This window comes from Malania oleifera, chromosome 7 (genome assembly GCF_029873635.1).
Source record: "Malania oleifera isolate guangnan ecotype guangnan chromosome 7, ASM2987363v1, whole genome shotgun sequence".
Taxonomy (NCBI): Eukaryota; Viridiplantae; Streptophyta; class Magnoliopsida; order Santalales; family Ximeniaceae; genus Malania; species Malania oleifera.
In genome coordinates, this window is record NC_080423.1 from 3632488 (window position 1) to 3651494 (window position 19007).

At 38.1% G+C, this 19007-nt stretch overlaps 1 protein-coding gene across 2 annotated transcripts in view; it reads left to right on the forward strand.

Moving 5' to 3' along the window:
- The window catches only part of LOC131160622 (CBS domain-containing protein CBSCBSPB3-like), a 39951-nt gene that overhangs the window by 7695 nt on the left and 13249 nt on the right, over positions 1-19007 (forward strand). Inside the window, exons 4-9 of one of the 2 annotated variants that reach the window (XM_058116465.1) lie at positions 2587-2757; positions 3534-3612; positions 3770-3883; positions 4059-4125; positions 6671-6776; positions 6911-6969. In XM_058116465.1, coding sequence (XP_057972448.1) covers positions 2587-2757; positions 3534-3612; positions 3770-3883; positions 4059-4125; positions 6671-6776; positions 6911-6969 — 596 coding nt within the window. The remainder of the gene's footprint in view (positions 1-2586; positions 2758-3533; positions 3613-3769; positions 3884-4058; positions 4126-6670; positions 6777-6910; positions 6970-19007) is intronic. The other variant, XM_058116466.1, reaches the window with a different exon arrangement.

Below are 19007 nucleotides of genomic sequence, written 5' to 3' on the forward strand. Positions count from 1 at the left end.
GTAGTGGAATGTTGGGGAGTGGATTAAAAAACATGGTGGAATAGCTATGTAGTGGATGTGGAAGGTCCTTTGAGCTCTAGCACGAAAGAGAAACTTGAATTGTTGTAAATGGATCTAAAGAGATGGCGTAAGAAGGTGTTTGGAAGGGTGAAGGTGAAGCTGTGCTAAGTCTTACAAAAAATTGAGAATCCTGATAAAATATTCTAAAAAGGGAAGATTATAATTCTACACAAGAAAAAATCACTCAAGATAAACTCAATGGAGGGGCTTGGGGCCAATTGATCAAAAAAATTTCTTGGAGACTGGTTGGAAGCTTGCGATTATGACACTAGATTTCCTTTTTTGTGGAGTGGACAATTCACTCCAGAGGACTAACTGCATCAGCAGGTTATATTAAAGGCTTAATCCTCGGCAAGAATGGGGAGATTGCTTGAGAATTGTGAGCTTTTATGTAGACCATAGAAGGAAACTGAAGACTGGAGAACTAAGTTTGCTGACTTGGAATTTAAAATTAGTTGTGAAGACAGATCTTGGTTGTAAAAGCCTTTCTTGGTGGATGAAGCGGTAGCAGTGCCTAATCTTGCAATGGGGACAGGTTTGCTGGGACAGATGGAATGTCCAAATCTTTCTTTAAGAATTGCATCATAAGGGATGAGATAGTGGCTTCATTTATCAATTTTTGAACACATTAGATTTGATAATAGCTTCAATGCTACCTTTTTCGTTCTTTTTCCAAAGAAAAAGGGAGCTGAAGACATAATGGACTAAGCCAATTAGTTTGCTGGGATGAATGCTTCCAACTTAATGGCCAAAGTTCACGCCTTGAGGGTAACAGATGTGGCAGGAAAAATTATTCCAAAGGCACCAAAATGCCTTTGTACTCATCAATAATCATGTTTGGTGTCTCCACTTCCTCTGAAATTGATATATGGTTGCAAGAACAATTGGATTTGGAAGCGTTAACTTGTTATCACTGCTCTCCTGCAGCTGAATCCTGAAGGGTCTCAAGTTTGCCACCTGCTCGCCCCTGTTCTTCCTCTCCATCCACCTCTCTGAAGACCTAAGTGAAAACTTTCCAGCCCTTATTTTTTGCTGCCTGCTGGACCCTTTTGGCACCACAATAACAGATTTAGGAACATCTTCAGACAACAAAGTTCAACCCTCTGTGCATCTTCTCTTACCTGATCAAAGATGCTCATCTTGCTTCTCTCATGGAGATCATGATGCAGTTCACTTCTTTGCTTCTTTTTTCAACGATCTAAACCTCATCCTCTCGGGCTACCTATTTGGCCTCAAAAGTTTTATTCTCATTATATGCACAGATTCTTTCACTCTCAATTTCCTGTTTCGGAGGAATAACGTCATTATTTTGCCACTCTTAAATTTGTATAAAAAAAATTACTCTTAAATTGTTTACAATTATTTAACATGACATAATTTTTTCATCTTATATTGTTTATGTTGTTGGTAAACTATTATTCTTTTCATTAATATCATTAGCTTCTAAATTTTTGTTGAAAATGCATGCATAGCTCTGCGGGTTGGTCAAGAGACAGGACAGGGAGTGGGCAGTGTTGCGGATTTATTTTTCTTGCAGGATAGGGATGGAGATGAAAAAAATCTCTTTTCTTTGGGTCTCCTCTAAAATTTCTTCTTTTTCTACAAAGAAAAAATATATGTTCTTTTGGGTGGGATTGATTTCTTTAGTCCTGGCCCTGGCTCAGTCCCATCTCATCTCCATCTCATTGCCATATCTACATACGAAGGGAAGCGTTAAAACTTGATTTACTTTATTGGTGCATAACTTACTGCCTAAGTATTTAGACCAAGTGATTGTTTAATAGTCTAAGTGACAGCTGCCCCTGGGGACATAAAATGGTTGGAGTATGAGACTTCCATATTGGTGGTTTAACCTTAAAAGGCACTGCTGACCTGTTCTGGAGTCCAGGTACCCCCCCCCCCCCCTCTTAAAAAAAAAAAGTCTAAAAAGCAGCAACGTTTGCTGTTATCTGATTTTCTTTTTGTAATAATTGTTTCCAAGAAATTTTCTGGCTGTCAGGCGGGTATGAGATTTCTTATATCCCTATTGACTTCAAATGCGTTCAGAGAGATTGGAAGACCTAAACGTCCATATGTAGTCACTCTAGCTTATATTGTTCCAAGCAGTTCACTGTCCATATGCTGACACAGTGACAATGGCTGCAACTTGCAAGTGGCATTTTATTGTTTCATTTTTAACATGCAGACTCAGGATGGTTGCAAACTTCTTTGCTAAAGTCATTTTTTATATTTTAAAATTGCAGTGCGCTGGCATTATTTTTCAAATTTACATCTATTTTTTGAGCTTCTTATAGTTGTTCGTGCTTCTACATATGTGATTTTTCATCAGTTAAACTTTTTTATGGATAGTGTTTTCCCTTTTCCAAGATTAAGTGCAAAGTTATGAATTTCTGGGGATCATTGTTTTAATTTGAATATGGATGTGTTCATTCCACTATTAATTCCATATATACGTCTATTGTCAACGTTCATTTTGTGTAAAAATTAATGGATAGAAACTCAGCTGATTGCTTTTGTTGTCAACAGGCAAATTTAGGCACCTTCCTGTTGTAGAAAATGGTGAAGTTACTGCCTTGTTGGATATTACAAAGTGCCTGTATGATGCTATATCAAGGATGGAGAAGGCTGCGGAGCAGGGAAGTGCCATTGCAGCTGCAGTTGAAGGCGTTGAACGTGAGTGGGGAAGCAATTTTTCTGGTTAGTTGATAATGCAAGGATTACAAGGATTAAACTGGATGTGCATGAGTGGGTGGTGGCTGCATATATGCATGCTTATGTGAATATTTTAAATGCCAGCATATTTTATTGAATATAAGCCTAAAGTGAATTTTCTGGTTAGTTGATAATTTATGCTAGGATTTATAAAGTGGAAAACTGGATATGCATGAGTGGGTGGTGGCTACATATATGTATGCTTATGCGAATATTTTTAAATGCCAGCATATTTATTGAATATTAGCCTAAGGAAATGGGACACAAGTAATGTATGAAGAAGTTAACGGGGAAAGAAGTAATTTTTTTTTTGCTTCTCCGTCTAATTTGTGCACAGAAACTTTATATGTTGGTTAACAGGGAAGGCAGTGAGCATTTAAAGGATGATGTAAATGTGTTTTAAAGTTATTGTGTTGCAACATGTGCCTGTATGTTCCTAGATCGCACTTACTACTTAATCTTTGGATTAAAAAATGCACTAACTTCATATCCATGGCATGTTTTCTTATGGCTCTTAAAGTTCGAAATTTCCTTGCTGATAAATACCAGCTACAGAAAAATTGAATCAATAACTTTATATTGTCCCATCCATCTCTCTCTCTCTCTCTCTCTCTCTCTCTCTCTCACACACACACACACACACACACACACACACACACACATATTTTGCAGCATAAGCTTTTATTTAGTTTAGTATATTTATTATGTATTGCACAGATTAGAAATTAATCCTCTATTGCATTTGTCATGTCCTATTTCAGCTCCATATGCTTTCATAGAAACTCTTAGGGACCGGATGTTCAAGCCTGCCTTGTCAACCATCATAGCTGAAAATGCCAAGTAAAAATTAAACTTTTACTTTCTTGTTAGCATCTCTCTCTCTCTCTCTCTCTCTCTCTCTCTCTCTCTCTCTCTCTCTCTCTCTCTTGTTTTTAAGGAATGCATTTTATATTCTTTACTGTAGTTATCAACGTTGGTAGCTTAATGCTTTTTTCAGGGTTGCAATAGTATCACCATCAGATCCTGTCTATGTTGCTGCCAAAAGGATGCGGGACTTGCGGGTTAATTCTGTTATTGTTATGACAGGAAACAAGATTCAAGGGATACTAACGTATTATTTTTTTTTTCCTTCCTTCCTCCTCCCCCCTCTCTAATTTTTTAAAAAGTTATTTAGGAATTTTGGAATTGGTTGTAGCATTATATATATTGACGCTCCTTTTTTTTTTTTTTGCCTCTTTGTATTGTGTAATGGTTTCTTATTCTTGTTTATTTGGAATGTGTTGTAGTTCAAAGGATGTCCTTATGCGAGTTGTGGCACAAAATCTTTCTCCTGAGTTGACTCTGGTGGAAAAGGTCTTATTTTATAATTGATTCTTACTTAAGCAATTTGTTATATGGTTTTATTTCTTCAAAATTTCTCCTAATTGATTTTTTCTATTAGGTGGTGTACCATATAATTTGGAATTTTTTTTTTTAACATTTGCTATTTTATGTGGAATTCTTGTAACTTTTTTATTTTGAAATTTATTTTCATAGATTTTTAGGATAATGTTCTTAAATATTGGACTTTTAATTTTGGAAACTAGTATATGTAGGGATTTTTATCTGTGGCTTTTGCTGGAGTCCCAAGTGATCGTCCTTTAGGCTATAAATACCTAGATGTATTGATTTCAAGCAGATTTGGGTTATGAATTGCTCAAGTTTTGTGTTCCCGCAGTTATTAGTTTCTTTTAAAAAGGTAACCTTTTCTTTTTCTTTTTCTTTCTTCTTTCCCTTTTTCTGTTTTTTAATCAAGCTTAGATTGGACCTATAGTGAACCCTTCCATTAGGATTTAACTCACCATTTCTATCTTTTTATCCTAATTAGCTCAATTTTGACCATGTTGGCTTTGTTACTTGATTCCATCTCAATTTGGTTGCCACCCTTCACCATATGACTATTTGGATTACTTTGTGATTTTATTCCAACCACACCCAATTAAATTTTTTGACTGCCAACAATCCCACAAAGTAATTCAAAATTTAGCTTGGATCCAAATCAAGTTGCCAGGCTTTGGGAGGCTGTCATGAAGTTGTGAACCAAGGTGGAAAGTTGCCTGTCCATTTCTGACAAGACTTCTCAGCCATCACTGTTGCAGGTAGAAAGATTGATGACTATACCCACAAATCTAAGGAGTTTGATAATGGATTTCCAAGACCTTAGAGAACGCCGAGTTGTCAAGTTTATCTCCCTTGCTCATTTGTCTTTCTAGTGAAACTATCTGATTTGATGCATCTCTTATGCATTGTTGAGGAGATAAAAGCTGGTGTCACCAGGAAAGCTAAGGGCCTGTTTGCTATCGTTGCTTTTTCCTATTTTCTGTTTCTGTTTCTCCATAGTGAAAAAAGGAATTATAAAAACACATTTGTTTCTATTGTCAGTTTTATGTTTTTGCTGCTGGTTTTTAGCTGTTTGCCAAAAAACTAAAAACAGATTTTATGGTTTTTAGTTGTTTTGGCAACTTGTTGCCAGAAATTTTAATATCCAGAAATAATTTTTTTGGATTAAATTATTCATTTTATACACTCTTAAATAAAAATCAAAATTAAATGATCGTATAAATTTAATTATAATTAAAAGAAAAATATGCATAAATTTTAAATAGTAATAATAAAGCCAATTACAAAATACTTTTACTATTTTTCAATTGTCATGTCTAATAAAATTTTTGTTGTAAAGTAAATTTTGAAAATAAAATAATTGTAATAATTTTTTTTATTATAGTAATTTTTTAATGTGTATTATTTGTTATTTTATTATTTTAATCATATTTTTATAATATTTTGATTTAAAGATGAAAATGAGCATTTTTTTAATTAAGTTTTTAATTTGTATTAGTTTTATAAATGTTGACTAAACAGGTTGTTGGTTTCTAGTTTTTGTTTTTTTGGTTTTTGGTTTTTGTTTTTGGTTTTCGTTTCTTTAAGTTTTGACAGTGGTACCAAAGGACCTCTAAGGTTATTAACCTTGCACTTTTTAAAGTTTGACGCTTCATTTTTTCCATAAGAAAGGGATATATAGAGGATGCAAGTTCAAGCTGAAAGCCTAAATTTAGCACCATTTACTATATTTTATGGGCCAATTGTTGTAAGCTTATTTACTAGCCATGGCACTGTACATTGCCCATGCCTCTTGATTTTCAGTAGTCATGAATTGTAATGAGAATGCGTGTGCAAAAATTATGGAGAGTATGGGTAGCCACTAGTTAGTGTTAGTTATGGGTAGGATTTATATTTACTAAATTGCCCACTAGCTGAAAATTTTTTTCCAATAGAAATTTGTAAAAATGGAAGGGCATTTTTGGAACATAATGAGCAAAAAAGGCAGATAGAAAACTGTCATATTTTCATTTTATTAATTGTAGAGAATTAAAAAAAATTTCTTTTGAAACATTTTTTTATTGTCATTTTAAGGTAATATTTTAAAAAACCTTTAAGCCTTTTAATTTTGAAAACTATAGTAGTTTCTATGGTTTCTTTGAGCTTCAAGTAAGAGTCCTATAAAGACTTAGATGTAAATGGAAGCAGAGTTGGATTATAAATTGATTGAGTTTTGTGTACTGCATTTGTGTCCTTGCAAGAATGGCCGTCCTTGTTTCTCTTTCTTTCTCTCTTTTTCTCCTGCTCCCCTATGGTCCTGCATCAACTTCTTGTACACATTTATTTACATTGCTTTGTCACTTTGGCATCTTTTAATGAATTGTAAAAATGTCTATGATGTTAAATTCTTATGGGTTGCAGTTAGCTCGCTTCTGTTTATACTTTATGATTTCTTGTCTAACTAGTTTACTCTTTGCAAAGTTGCATTTTTTACTTTTGAGTATGATGGTGATTACTTTTTTCCCCTAATCTTCTCAAGGTAATGACACCAAACCCTGAGTGTGCAACATTAGAGACAACGATCCTTGATGCATTGCATCTAATGCATGATGGGAAGTTTCTAAACCTTCCTGTTTTAGACAAAGGTGATACTTTTCTTTCTTTTTCATAAGTGTTTTACTGAATTGAAGTAAAAGTCTTTTTTTTTTGTTTTGATTCAGTAAAAGTTTTTTTCCCTCCATTTATCTGTGTAAAAATATGTAATTCATTTCTTGTGCAGAGGGATGTGTTGTTGCTTGTGTAGATGTTTTGCAGATAACCCATGCAGCAATTTCCATGGTAAGTGATTTTGTTTTTGATACTGCTGTTGCGTGGGTGTGTACAATTTGTATGCATGTAATGCAGGACTATGATAACATTCTCACATTTTTAAAATCAAATTCTTGGATAAATATCATAAAATCCATTTATGTAAAATGGAATTAATGCCTGAAATTTAATAGCTAGTGCATGTGTAGATCACACATAATCAGCACTCCAACACCCAGAGGTCCCAGATCCACCTATTACCCCAACTCGCTGACCAATATATAGGTGTGGGTGTGGAGGTGTGCATGTGTGCACTTGGACTTTAACTTGGATTCATCTTGTTCTTTCTATTGTTTCTTTGATGCCCCCCAACCCCAGGAGGTCTGGCAAAAGGTAAAATGAAAATATTTTGAACTGTTTTACAGTACAACATATAAGTTAATTAGAGTCTGGGAATAATTTTTCATATCTAAGAAAAAATGTGAAATTGCAAAGTTGTGGTCATTGGTTGGTACGTGCGGATTTGTTTATATATGCATACACCCCAGTCTCTGGTGGATAAAGCTCCAAAGAAATTAGTTGATTTTTCTGTTTGCATGTGTTTTGTCACCACTTGGCCTACATGCTTAAGTTTTAGGTTGTGGGCCAACTTTTTGCTCGACACTCCCTTGCATTTGCAGCAGTCACACTTGAGAGGAAAACATTGAATACTACCCTAATTTGTTTTACGTATTTATGATGTTTTTAATAAATTTCTTTACTCTATTAAAGAAAATTGTTTGCAATCCTTATAAATGGAGAGAATACTTTCCTAAATTAAGAAGATATATCTGTCTAAAATAAAAAGTGGAAATAAAGATAATACTTAATAGATAAAATAAATGTGCTTTAGGTTATTTGGAGGTATTACTGTAGACACAGAAAAGGGGATTTTTCCCATCTTCAGTTTGCTAATGATACTATTTTGTTCCCTAAAGAAGGGTTAGGGGATTTTAAAGAATGAGTGAACAAACTTTACAGATTTTTGAGGCTGTGTTGGGGCATGGGATTAACTTGTCTAAATCTAGTTCGGTTGGGTTGAATCTGAGTTTGCAGGATCTCTCTCATTATGCTTCTATAATTGGGTGTAATATTCAGGATTGATTACTGACATTTTTAAGTCTTCTGTTGGGACAGGTAATACGCGTAGTTTATCTTTCTGTCTCTCAAAATTTCTCTTTGGGTGGCTGGGAGTTTGAAGAAGTTGATTACAGATTTTCTTTGTGAGGGGGTGGGGAAGGAAAGAAGGGGTCATTGAACGAGTTGGGACATTGTCAGGAAGCCTTGGTCTAACAGAGGTTTGGGAATAGGGCATTTAGTGTTTAAGAACATTTCTTTAGGGGAAAGTGATTGTGGCATTTTCCTCTAAAGGTTGAATTTTTGGCATAAGGTTATAATAAGTAAATAAAGACTTCGTAGGTGTTAATGGTTATTTAATCATTTAGCATTATTATTAATTGTTAGAGTTTGGTTTGTAATAAGTGTAAGTTAGAAAGGGTATTATAGTCATTCCAATTGTACTTGACATATGTTATAAACAGAGGGAGAGACCTATCATTGAGTTTAGGTCTTCCATTTTACCCAATTATTCAACATGGTATCAGAGCATGATTCTGAAACCTAAACCCCAAGTGTTACCCACTACCATCAAACCAAAGTCTAAAACCCCAAATCTGCCACATAACTATCATCATAGAAGATTTTTCAGCAGTACTAAAACTCTAGAAAACAGCCAGCAGCAGCAGCAGAAAGTCAGACCAGTCGCTGGAATTTTCTGGGTGACACTGCCAGTTCGAGAACATCAAATTCACTATAGATTTGTCAAAACCAATGCCATAGTCACCCACAAACACTGCCAATCTGCCCCCCACTGAAAAACCACCGCCAGGCAGTGTCCCACGCGCCCTCATGCGCCGGACGAAGGTTGCCAGGGCTGAACTCACACACCGGCGGTGAAGCCACTTTAAGGCATGGTTTTGACCTGAAATGATCCAGCAGTGATCCAATCTCTCTATTAACATGTTTTTGGAGTTTTTCATGATGTTTTTTGTCCAAAGATCTCACCTTTTTTAATTGCTCAAGTGCGGCACCCAAGGAATGGTTGTTTGATGCTTCGTGAAGCAGTTTATCAATGGTTATTGAATTTATGGGGTCTGAAACAGTGGGATTTGCTGTATTTTTTGATTCAATGATCTAATTCCTTCCACATATCAAATTATCAAGCTGTTGGACTTGTGTTTTGCTCAAAGATCCAATCTTTGTTTAATCATGCACTTGTGGTAATTTGTCAGTTGTAGTTCGAAGTTAGTAACAGTCATTGGTGACTTTCTTGGAGCAGTGACAGTGCTCATAAGCCTTTTTTTTTTTGGTGAGGCTGTGGCAGTGTTATATAAGTTGGTGATTTCTCCATGGTAGTTTTAGAGGTTCACTTCACCAATTGTTTCAGTGTTTGTGAGTTGCTCTCCTGGGGCTGTATCTGAGTTTCTTGGTGCTGTGGCAGTCTTGTATTGATTTATTTGTGACTTGTTCATAGTTAGTCACCTTGGTTGTGGTTGTTCCAATTATTCCAGCAATTAATCTTGTGGTCATTGGTCTGAGTTTGTGAATGCTGGGATGGAGTTTGCAATCCCAAAAGTATGGTTTCTTCATTAATCACTTGTTTGAGTGAACAGTGTACTGTGACTATATCAGAGGAGTATTCAAGGTTTATACAGTATTAGTTGTCTCAACAAGCATCTTCTCACATTGCGTCTTTTGCTGAGAAAGGTAATCCTACAGTCCGTATGTCATCTGGTATCCTTCCTACTAGTCCTTGGGTTATCGATTCTACTACCATTGACCATATAACAGGTGCAATTAACTTCTTCTCTAATCTCCAGTATCCTAAAAATCTACCTCAAGTTGCCTTTATTGATGGGTCCACTATTGCTGTTAAGGGGATAGGAACAATAAATCTTACTCCTTCCATCTCTATTTCTTTTGCTTTATACATTCCTAAATCTCCTTTTAATTTCATGTCAGTTAAGCTTACAAAGTCACTAAATTGTTCTGTCACATTCTTTCCTGATTCTGTAATTATTCAGGATTTGAAGACGGGAAGGCCAATTGGTACAAGACGTGAGGCTCATGGACTTTACTACTTTGAGTTGCCTTCTCCAACTATTTCCTGCAGGGTTGCAGCTACACCAATTCAAATCCATTGTCATCTTGGTCATTTGTCCTTGGACAAGTTGAAAAAGCTAGTTTCTACACTGAATTCTGTGTCTAATCTTGAGTGTGAGTCTTGTCAACTGGGCAAGCATCATCGTGTTCCCTTTGCTTCTCGAGTCGACAAATGAGTGATTAGTCCTTTCTTGCCAATATTTTGATATTTGGGGTCTTAGTTGCATCACATCAAAGTTAGGGTTTTAATACTTGGTTACATTTGTTGATGACTACTCTAGGATGACTTGGTTATATTTAATGAAAGATCGTTCCGAGTTGTTTGATATCTTTTGTGCATTCTGTTCCCAAATAAGGACTTAGTTTGATATGCCAGTCAGGATACTTCGTGGTGATAATGCTAAGGAGTACTTCACTACCCTATTTAGTACTTCTATGACTAACTCTGGTATGATCCATCAGTCCTTTTGTGCCCGCACTCCACAACAAAATGGGGTTGTAGAGTATAAAAACAGACATATTCTTAAAGTCATTCGTACCCTATTGTATCAAATGAATGTCCCTAAAGTTTTGGGGTGATGCGGTGCTCACAACTTGCTCCCTTATCAATAAAATGCCATCCTTTGTCCTTTGTGGTAAAATCCAATATTCAGTTATCTTCTCTAAGGCTCCTTCCTTCCTTCCTTCTCATATATTCGGTTGTGTGTCCTTTGTCCATCAGTTAACTCCAAGAATGGATAAGTTGGATCCTCGTGCTATCAAATGTATCTTTTTTTGGCTATTCCTATACTCAAAAAGGATATCAATGTTATAGTCCTACTTTACATCGATTTTTTGATTCGGCTGATGTCACCTTCTTTGAGTCTACACTATACCACTTTGATTCCTTGAGTTTTGTTGACGTTAATGAGTCTCTTCCTCTACCTTGCCTTCCAGATCCAAACCTTGTATCTGTGCTCAATTCTCTTACATCTTCATCGAGTCCTTCTCATTGCTTGGATCATCCCAATTTGCAGTATACACACAATGACTCAAGGGGTAAGTGCCCCCTCTAGCTTCTCCTACTATGCCTCTACCCTCGTTGGATGATCTTATTTCCCATGCCGTTGATCCTTGTATAGTTGTTCGAAACGGTAAACACACTTGTACCCAACATCTGATTTCTAATTGTGTTTGTAATGATTTCTTGTCACCCTATTATTACTGTTTTGTTAGTACTCTGTCTTCCATTGCTCTTCCAAAATCTATTTTTAAAGCTCTATCCCATTCTAGGTGGAGGACAACAATGGTTGAAGAGATGCGTGCACTACATGATAATGATACTTGGGATTTGGTATCTTCCTTCTGATAAGTCTGTGGTTGGTTATTGTTGGGTGTACACTGTGAAAGTTATTGCTAAGGGGTATACTTGGGTGTATGGTTTGGATTATCCAAACACATTCTTTCTGGTCGCTAAACTTGCCCTAGTACATTTGTTCATTTCTTTGGCCACCACTTGTCATTGGCCTCTACATCAGTAGGATGTGAAGAATGCTTTCCTACATGGTGATTTTCATGAGGAGGTATATATGGAGCAACCACTTGGGTTTGTTGCTCAGGGGGAGTCGGGCTCAGATACGGGTGATTTGTTTCCCAACCCAAGTCGGTATAGGAGACTTGTTGGAGAGTTGAATTATCTCACAGTCACCCGACTAGATATATCCTTCGCAACAAGTGTTGTGAGTCAGTTTCTCGATTCCCCGAGAACAAGTCACTGGGGTGTAGTAATTTGCATTTCTCAAAGAGGCACCAGGGAGAGGTCTCTTATATCAGGATTGGAGTCACACTCATATTTAGGGATATACAGATGCAGATTGGGCCAGGTCACCTTCCCACCGAAGATCTGCAACCAGGTATTGTATCTTTGTCGGTGGTAATTTTGTGTCTTGGAAAAGTAAGAAACAAATTGTGGTGGCTAGGTCAAGTGCTGAGTTAGAATACGAGGCTATGACGCACACTACATGTGAACTTGTTTGGATGAAGAACATGTTGAAAGAACTATGTTTTCCACATTCTCAACCTATGGAGTTGATGTGTGATAATCGAGCTGCTATTCATATTGCCTCTAACCCCTCTCTTCCATGAGCGGACAAAGCACATTGAAGTTGATTGCCATTTTAGTCGAGAGAAACTTGCACAGAAGTTCATTACAATCACTCATGTGAAGTCTGAGTTTCAGCTTGCTGATTTGTTTGCTAAAGCCTTTGGAGGTGCTCGTGTGAAATTCATTTGTAACAAACTAGGAGCATGTGATGTATATGCTCCAACTTGAGGGGGAGTGTTGATGGTTATTTAGTCATTTAACATTATTTTTAATTGTCAGAGTTTGGTTTATAACAAGTTAGTAAGGGTGTTATGGTCATTCCTATTGTACTTGACATATATTATAATAAGAGGGAGAGACCTATCATTGAGTTTAGGTCTTCCATTTTACCTAATTAGTCAACAGTAGGATTGGTTGAAATACTAAAGTTGGGGGTGGGGGCAGGGGCAGGGGCAGGGGCGGGAGCAGGGGTAGAGGGAGTATTTCTCATGCTAATTGTTGGAACTTTAATTTTGCAAATATGTTCTACTTTCCTTTCTCTGATTCACTATTGGGTGGGATGGTTCTAGAGTGATTTTTGGGAGGATGTATGGATAGGGGGATAGGCCCTTTTGTGATACTTCCTCCCATTTATATAATATTTCTAAGATCGATATGATCGTATTTTACATTTCTATTGTCAAGATGACAATGTTCTTTTTGGGGATTTTAATTTATTTTTCGTAATCTGAGTAATAGGGAAGTGGATGATTTTGATTCCTTGAGTTCAATTCTTGATTCTTATTAGTCTTATATTTCTTGTCAATCTTTTTATGCTTACATTGTTAAGACTCCCCAATCGTTGTCCTTCCTCGTGAATGGTTTTATATTGAAAGGCCAACGTACCTTTTTGTGATCAACACTTTTATTTGGTGCATGATTTTGAATAATGGAAATACTAATGACTGTTATAGAGTACGTGGCCTATTAAGGCTTTTCCAACTGATCATTATGTGTAGTGTAAACAGAGTAGTGAGACAACAGCCCCCTTTCATGCGTTGTTATTTTACCTGGAGAATATGGAATTATCTTTTTGACATTGTTGGGAAGAATGCTGGGTTAGTCTGAGCACTACAGAAGTGTTGTTTCTAATTGAATTCCGAGGTTTTGGTGTAAAGATGCGAGAATTTTATGGGTTTGTGCTTTAATGGCCATGTTCTTGGGGTCAAATCCTCAAGGATTTCATTTTCTCATATTCAAAGTGATCTGTGCTCTTTCTTATATTGATTTCTTTATGACTTATGATGAGCTCTTTTGTACTTATGTTTTTCAATTTTTTTTTGCATAGACTTCTGGTCCTATGCTTTGTACACTTTAAACTCAATTCGCACTTTAATAAAATTTTCTTTTCTTTGTGTATGTGTTGTATAATCTCCTCCTAGATGAGGAATAGGGTTTCCAGACTGGCCCTGTTGTCCACAATTGACTATCGCCTCCATTCTCTTCCACCTATTAAAGATTCAGCATTGAGTGCAGTTTAAGTGAAGGGGGATATGGTGAACATAAGTGGACCCGAGGCAACTCAACACTCTCAAGGATCCAAACATATGCGATATTGGGTGACAGGTGCAGCTCATAATGGAATGACCCAACATTAATGCTCACAGTATTTTCACGACCGTCAAGAATCATATAATACTGGAACTTCCATAGTCTCTCCAGTAAAACATCAGTAGCATACAAGTCACAAACATAATAATGTAATTGGACAGTAACTCTGCTCTACACTGAATGCACATCCAAACATGAGCAGTTGGGGAAACACTATCAGCAAACCCTATTTAGTAACTGGTACTTGCATCAAGTGGGTTCTAAATGGACGCAAACCCAATTGCCAAACAACATGATTCAGTGTCAAATTAATTTTGGCCCTGGTGACAAGGGTGTGCATAGACTACTGAACTCCTGAGCAGGCATCTGTTTCAGGCATGCTGAAAATTGGTCAACTTAGGAGATGACCTTAGGCAGGGTTCTTTGCACCCTAGCAAATGTACAATGCATGCTTGTACAGTAGGTTACTGCTCACCATCCGATGCCACTTCCTCACAATTAGATGTTTCTTTTTGGGGCACTGACAGTACAATTGAACCTACTCTCCAAATTCATAGCCCTCCAACTAGGGTTTATTAGATCTCTTTGACACAATAGCTTGGGTGGAGTTGGGGTAGCCATAGTCTTAGACTCAGCATGATTGCCCATGTATAGAATTTTCTTTTCTGTGTCATTTGTGTAGGATGCAGTTTGATTTGTGGAAATGAAGTGTTGACTGTTGAGTTCTTTTATCCTCATTCTGTATCTCAGCCCACCAATTTGTTGGTTGCTTTGGTACCTAGTGATGAGCTTGTGTGTAACTCTTATGTGCATGTGTCAATGTCTTTCCTATGTTGGGTGAGAGAGTAGAGTCTAGAATAGACCTCCATAGTCCAAGTGCACAGTTGATGGACCATATTTTCCATCATTTTGTTCCTACTACTTATGGGCCATACCAAATGGTTCTGACATTGTGACTTTATATTCTGCCACCGTGTGCTAGCCAGATCCTTTAAGACAAGGATAGCTACTTTTTCTTTGTCTTAATTTATAACACACCAGTAAATGAAAATATTGCCCAGTTGGAAGTCATACAGGACTTCAGGCTTATGCTTCCTATCGAAATGAAGTAAAGTGTCTTTAATACCATAGTCAGATTGGAAGTATGCTGTGAGTTACCTAGATGGAACTCTGGAGTTCGTTCGATTGTGACTGGTAGAGTTGGAAGTAGCACTTGCACCCATAAGCCCCTTCTCCTTTACTAATATATGTAAGCAAGCCGCTACTGTAGGCAGTTTGCCACTGAGGTCTATGACATCTCTGAGTCTATGATGATCTGCAACAATCCTGCAAAGGTCTGAGATTTCCTTCTTGTGCTGTTGATCAGCCATGCTATTCCTTTCTTCAAGGACATGCATGTGATCTCTCCAATGTTTCTAGTTGGTAACACCCCTTTGAACTTGTTCAGACTGATCCTTGGTTCGCCATGATTCGGTGATTTTTTTTTTTGTCTGGGTCTCTTATGTCGACCCGGTTTAGATCAGTCCAGCATGGGCAGTTAAGGACTGGACTTATGGTTTAAGAGTGGAATTGATTGTTTGGCGTTAACCCATTACTTCAATTAGATCTCCACCTGAAGATGGGGCTGCATTTCTTCTTCTCTTCCAAATCTTCAAATCTCCAATGGCAGTGGCATGAGAGCAGGACTGGTGGGATGGAAGCAAGTGCAGCAATGACAACGGCAAGGTTGTTGATGGGTGGTTAATGATATCGATGTGAGATAAAAGCCAGAGATGTCTTGTCTTTGATTATGGTGACAAAGGGAACAGTGACAACAAAGGAGGCCTTCCATGGTTGGGGGGGTAAAAAAGAAAAGCAAATTGAGGCTCTTGATGAAGCTTCAATATCATTGCACCTTTGAAGCCACTCAGGCTGTGGCTGCAATTGGTAAATGGGAGATTTAGTGACTGAGAATGGCGTTGGGAGGTGTTGTGATGGCTATCCTCGTGCAATCATGAGGCAACGATGCCAGGTAAAGGCTATGATGACACTGAGCACTGATATTGACGACTTCAAGTCCATAGCAGGAAGATAAAGAGGTTTGGGTTACTGCTTTGCTTCTTAACACAGCAAGTATCTGATAGCAGGCAGAAGAGGCAGATGAGATGACATCTAAAATTCTGACTAGAATGCTGCAACCATGGTGGAGGTGGTTGTGTCAAATGGTGGTGTAATGTTGGCAGTGATGGTTCCCTTGGGGATGGTGAAGTGATGGTGCCAGAACAATGTGAAAGTGAGCTAAAATTCTCTTTGATACTGATTGATGCAGATGTGCACCGCATGGGTAAAGCCTTAAATTGAAACACTTAATTTATTGCAAAAAAGAATCACTAATGTGTTTACTACCTTTATAGATAGAGAGTACTTTACTAAAATTAAGAGGACATACTTGCTTAAAATGAGTAAGTGGAAATAAAAATAAAATAAAATAAATAAAATTAAAATCTCCTTTTGAATGGGGAATAGGAAAATTTAAATCTCCTCCTGAATGGGGAATAGCGCTTTTGGGCTGGCCCTCTTCACAATGAACTGTCCTCTCTTTCATCAAATACCAATATAACAACATCCGAAGTAGGATAGTTTACCAAATTGAAGATAAATGCAGACTGTTAATGCTTGATATACGTTGTTGGTCCACAATCTAACAGGTTATGTTTTTAGATGAGGTCGCAATCTAACACAAACAAGAAGAATTGAATCAAAAGCCTCCAGGAAACTGTGGCTTTGATACCAAGTCAAGTCACTGCTTAGTTTAAAAGCCTCTATTTGGTTTCATTTTTTTGGTATAAAGCATCTTTGCTTTGTTGCCACAATGCTTTAATAAAATTCATTTGGTCAGAGATTAAGTCATTACATACACGTTTTTTTTTTAATCAAATATTTATAAAATTATAATACAATTGCCATTTGGCATACAATGATATAGGATGTGAAATTGAGATACTTGCGAGTGCCACAGGAGACATTTGGCGTTTGCTCTTAACCTACCATGTTGTCACGGTCCGCCTTTTTCACACCGTTGTGAAGGGCCGTGCGGCGCTAGCTAAAGCACTCTTGCTTAATTAGCCAGCCTTTTGTCTACCAACATTCATCCACGAAGCACTTTCATTAACATTCAATCAGATAGCAGCGGAAATAATAATCAATTCATGAAAGCCGTGGCAACCAAGCAGTATATATTGAAGCAAACGTAATTCATTAACAAATCCTCCGTTGACATGTTGTACTTAGCGAGGGAGGCAAGTAGGCTAAGCACGTTGACAATTGCTAGTGAGTTTTACAATGATTGATGAACACTCACCCTCCCCTAAAGAGCTTTCTAGGCCATTCTCACTTTAGCACTAGGAAACATCAAAGTGACCGAGGAGTCATACTGCCTTATTTGGCTTACAATGAAATAAATACTAGAAAATAACCCTACACTAGTATTTACATGATGGAAACCCATCCCAAACACACGAGATAAGCGGTTATAGGCAAGCATAATGCCCTGAACAAGCTTAGCCCGTGACATTCTCCCCCACTTATGCGGTCGACGTCCTCATAGACTTTTGGCGATAGGTACACTTCAACTTTGTCCACGAATGGCTTCAAATCTTCCGCAGAAATCTAGCTAATTTCTTTATCATCAAGGCACTTCTACTTCACTAGGAACTTCTGCCGCTTCTTCCTTGAGGATAGGAACTTTCTGTCTGCAAGGATCTCTTCAACATCATGTCTGTCAGGTTGCACTGTCTTCAACTCTGCGCTGTTTGACTGACTTCTGCTCTGGTCGTTGGTGTTGGCGTTGAATGGCTTGAGGCAATTGACATGAAATTGCGGTCTTCTCTCCTGATCTGCCCACTTCTTCATCTGCTTGGAAGCTTTCTCCAGATAGGCTTGGGCAAACTCTGCATTCTTTCTCCCTTCGCTGGTGAAGATGTACGCCCTGGGACTCTTTTTGTCTGTGCGGCTCGCCCACTGTGTGAGGTAACAGTGGCAGCTGGCCTGTAACAAGCTCAAAAGGGCTCTTTTTGGTTGTTGAGCGCCTTTGGGCGTTGCCACAAAATGGAGCCACATGAAGTAGTTGCAAGCCATTCTTCTGGTTGTCATTGACACAATGGCGCAAGTACTCATCTAGTAGCTCTCTGAATCTCTTCATCTGTTCGTCTGTCTGTCGATGATAACTCGAAGAGATGTCAAGGTGTGACCTGAATATCCTGAAAAACTCTGTTAAGAAGTTGTCAGTGAACATTAAATCTTGGTCACAAGTAATAACTTGGGGAAAACCCCAATGTTTCACAACAGTCACAAGGAACAATTGTGTCGTCCCCTCTGCCGAACAGTACTTTGGTGCGGCCATGAAAGTACCATACTTCTTCCGCTCCCCCTTGTCTTGTTGGCAAGTGAGACAAGTTTTGGTATAATTAACCACATCATCCCGCGTGTGCGGCCAATAATACCTCCCCAGTAGTCCTGTCATTGGAGTCATTCTCCGCGAATACCCCTTAACGAACTTCCTGTAGAAACTAGTAAGGCCAAGAAAGGAACGCAACTCCTTCACTGTCGTGGGGATCTTCCGTTCTTGAATCATCCTTACCTTCTCCATACCCCTCTGGATACGACCTTGTTCAACGACTTGACCAAGGAATTTGTTGCTCCGCCGAGCGAAAGAGAAATTCTCCTTCTTCACATTCAGACTGTTTCCCTTCAGCCTGTCGAACACCTTCCGTAGATGCTCTTCATGTTTCCTCTGAAACGACACCGATGCTCCCAACGGTGTTTTGGAAGGGTGAACACATCCCGCTTCCACTTCATCAAGTTGCTTCCCCAACTCTACTATCTCAAGAGGCGCAATCCGACATGGCCCTTTAGCAAGTGGTTTCACTCCTGATAACAACTCGATCTCTTGCTCCACAGTCCGTCGTGAAGGCAAATTGTGAGGCAGCTTATCTGGCAACACCTCCTTATCCTCATCCAACACCGCTTGGATGGTCGTAGGCTCCAGCTCTTGGCCTACTTCTTTGTCTACCACCACCATGGCTAGACGTGTCTGCTCACCCTTACCCAATCCTTCATTGAGTTGAATGGCTGAAAGGGACTTCCCTTCGTATCCTTTCGTTGCAACGACTTGCACCATGCACGAGTGATCTCCCATCAGACACAGGGAACCAGC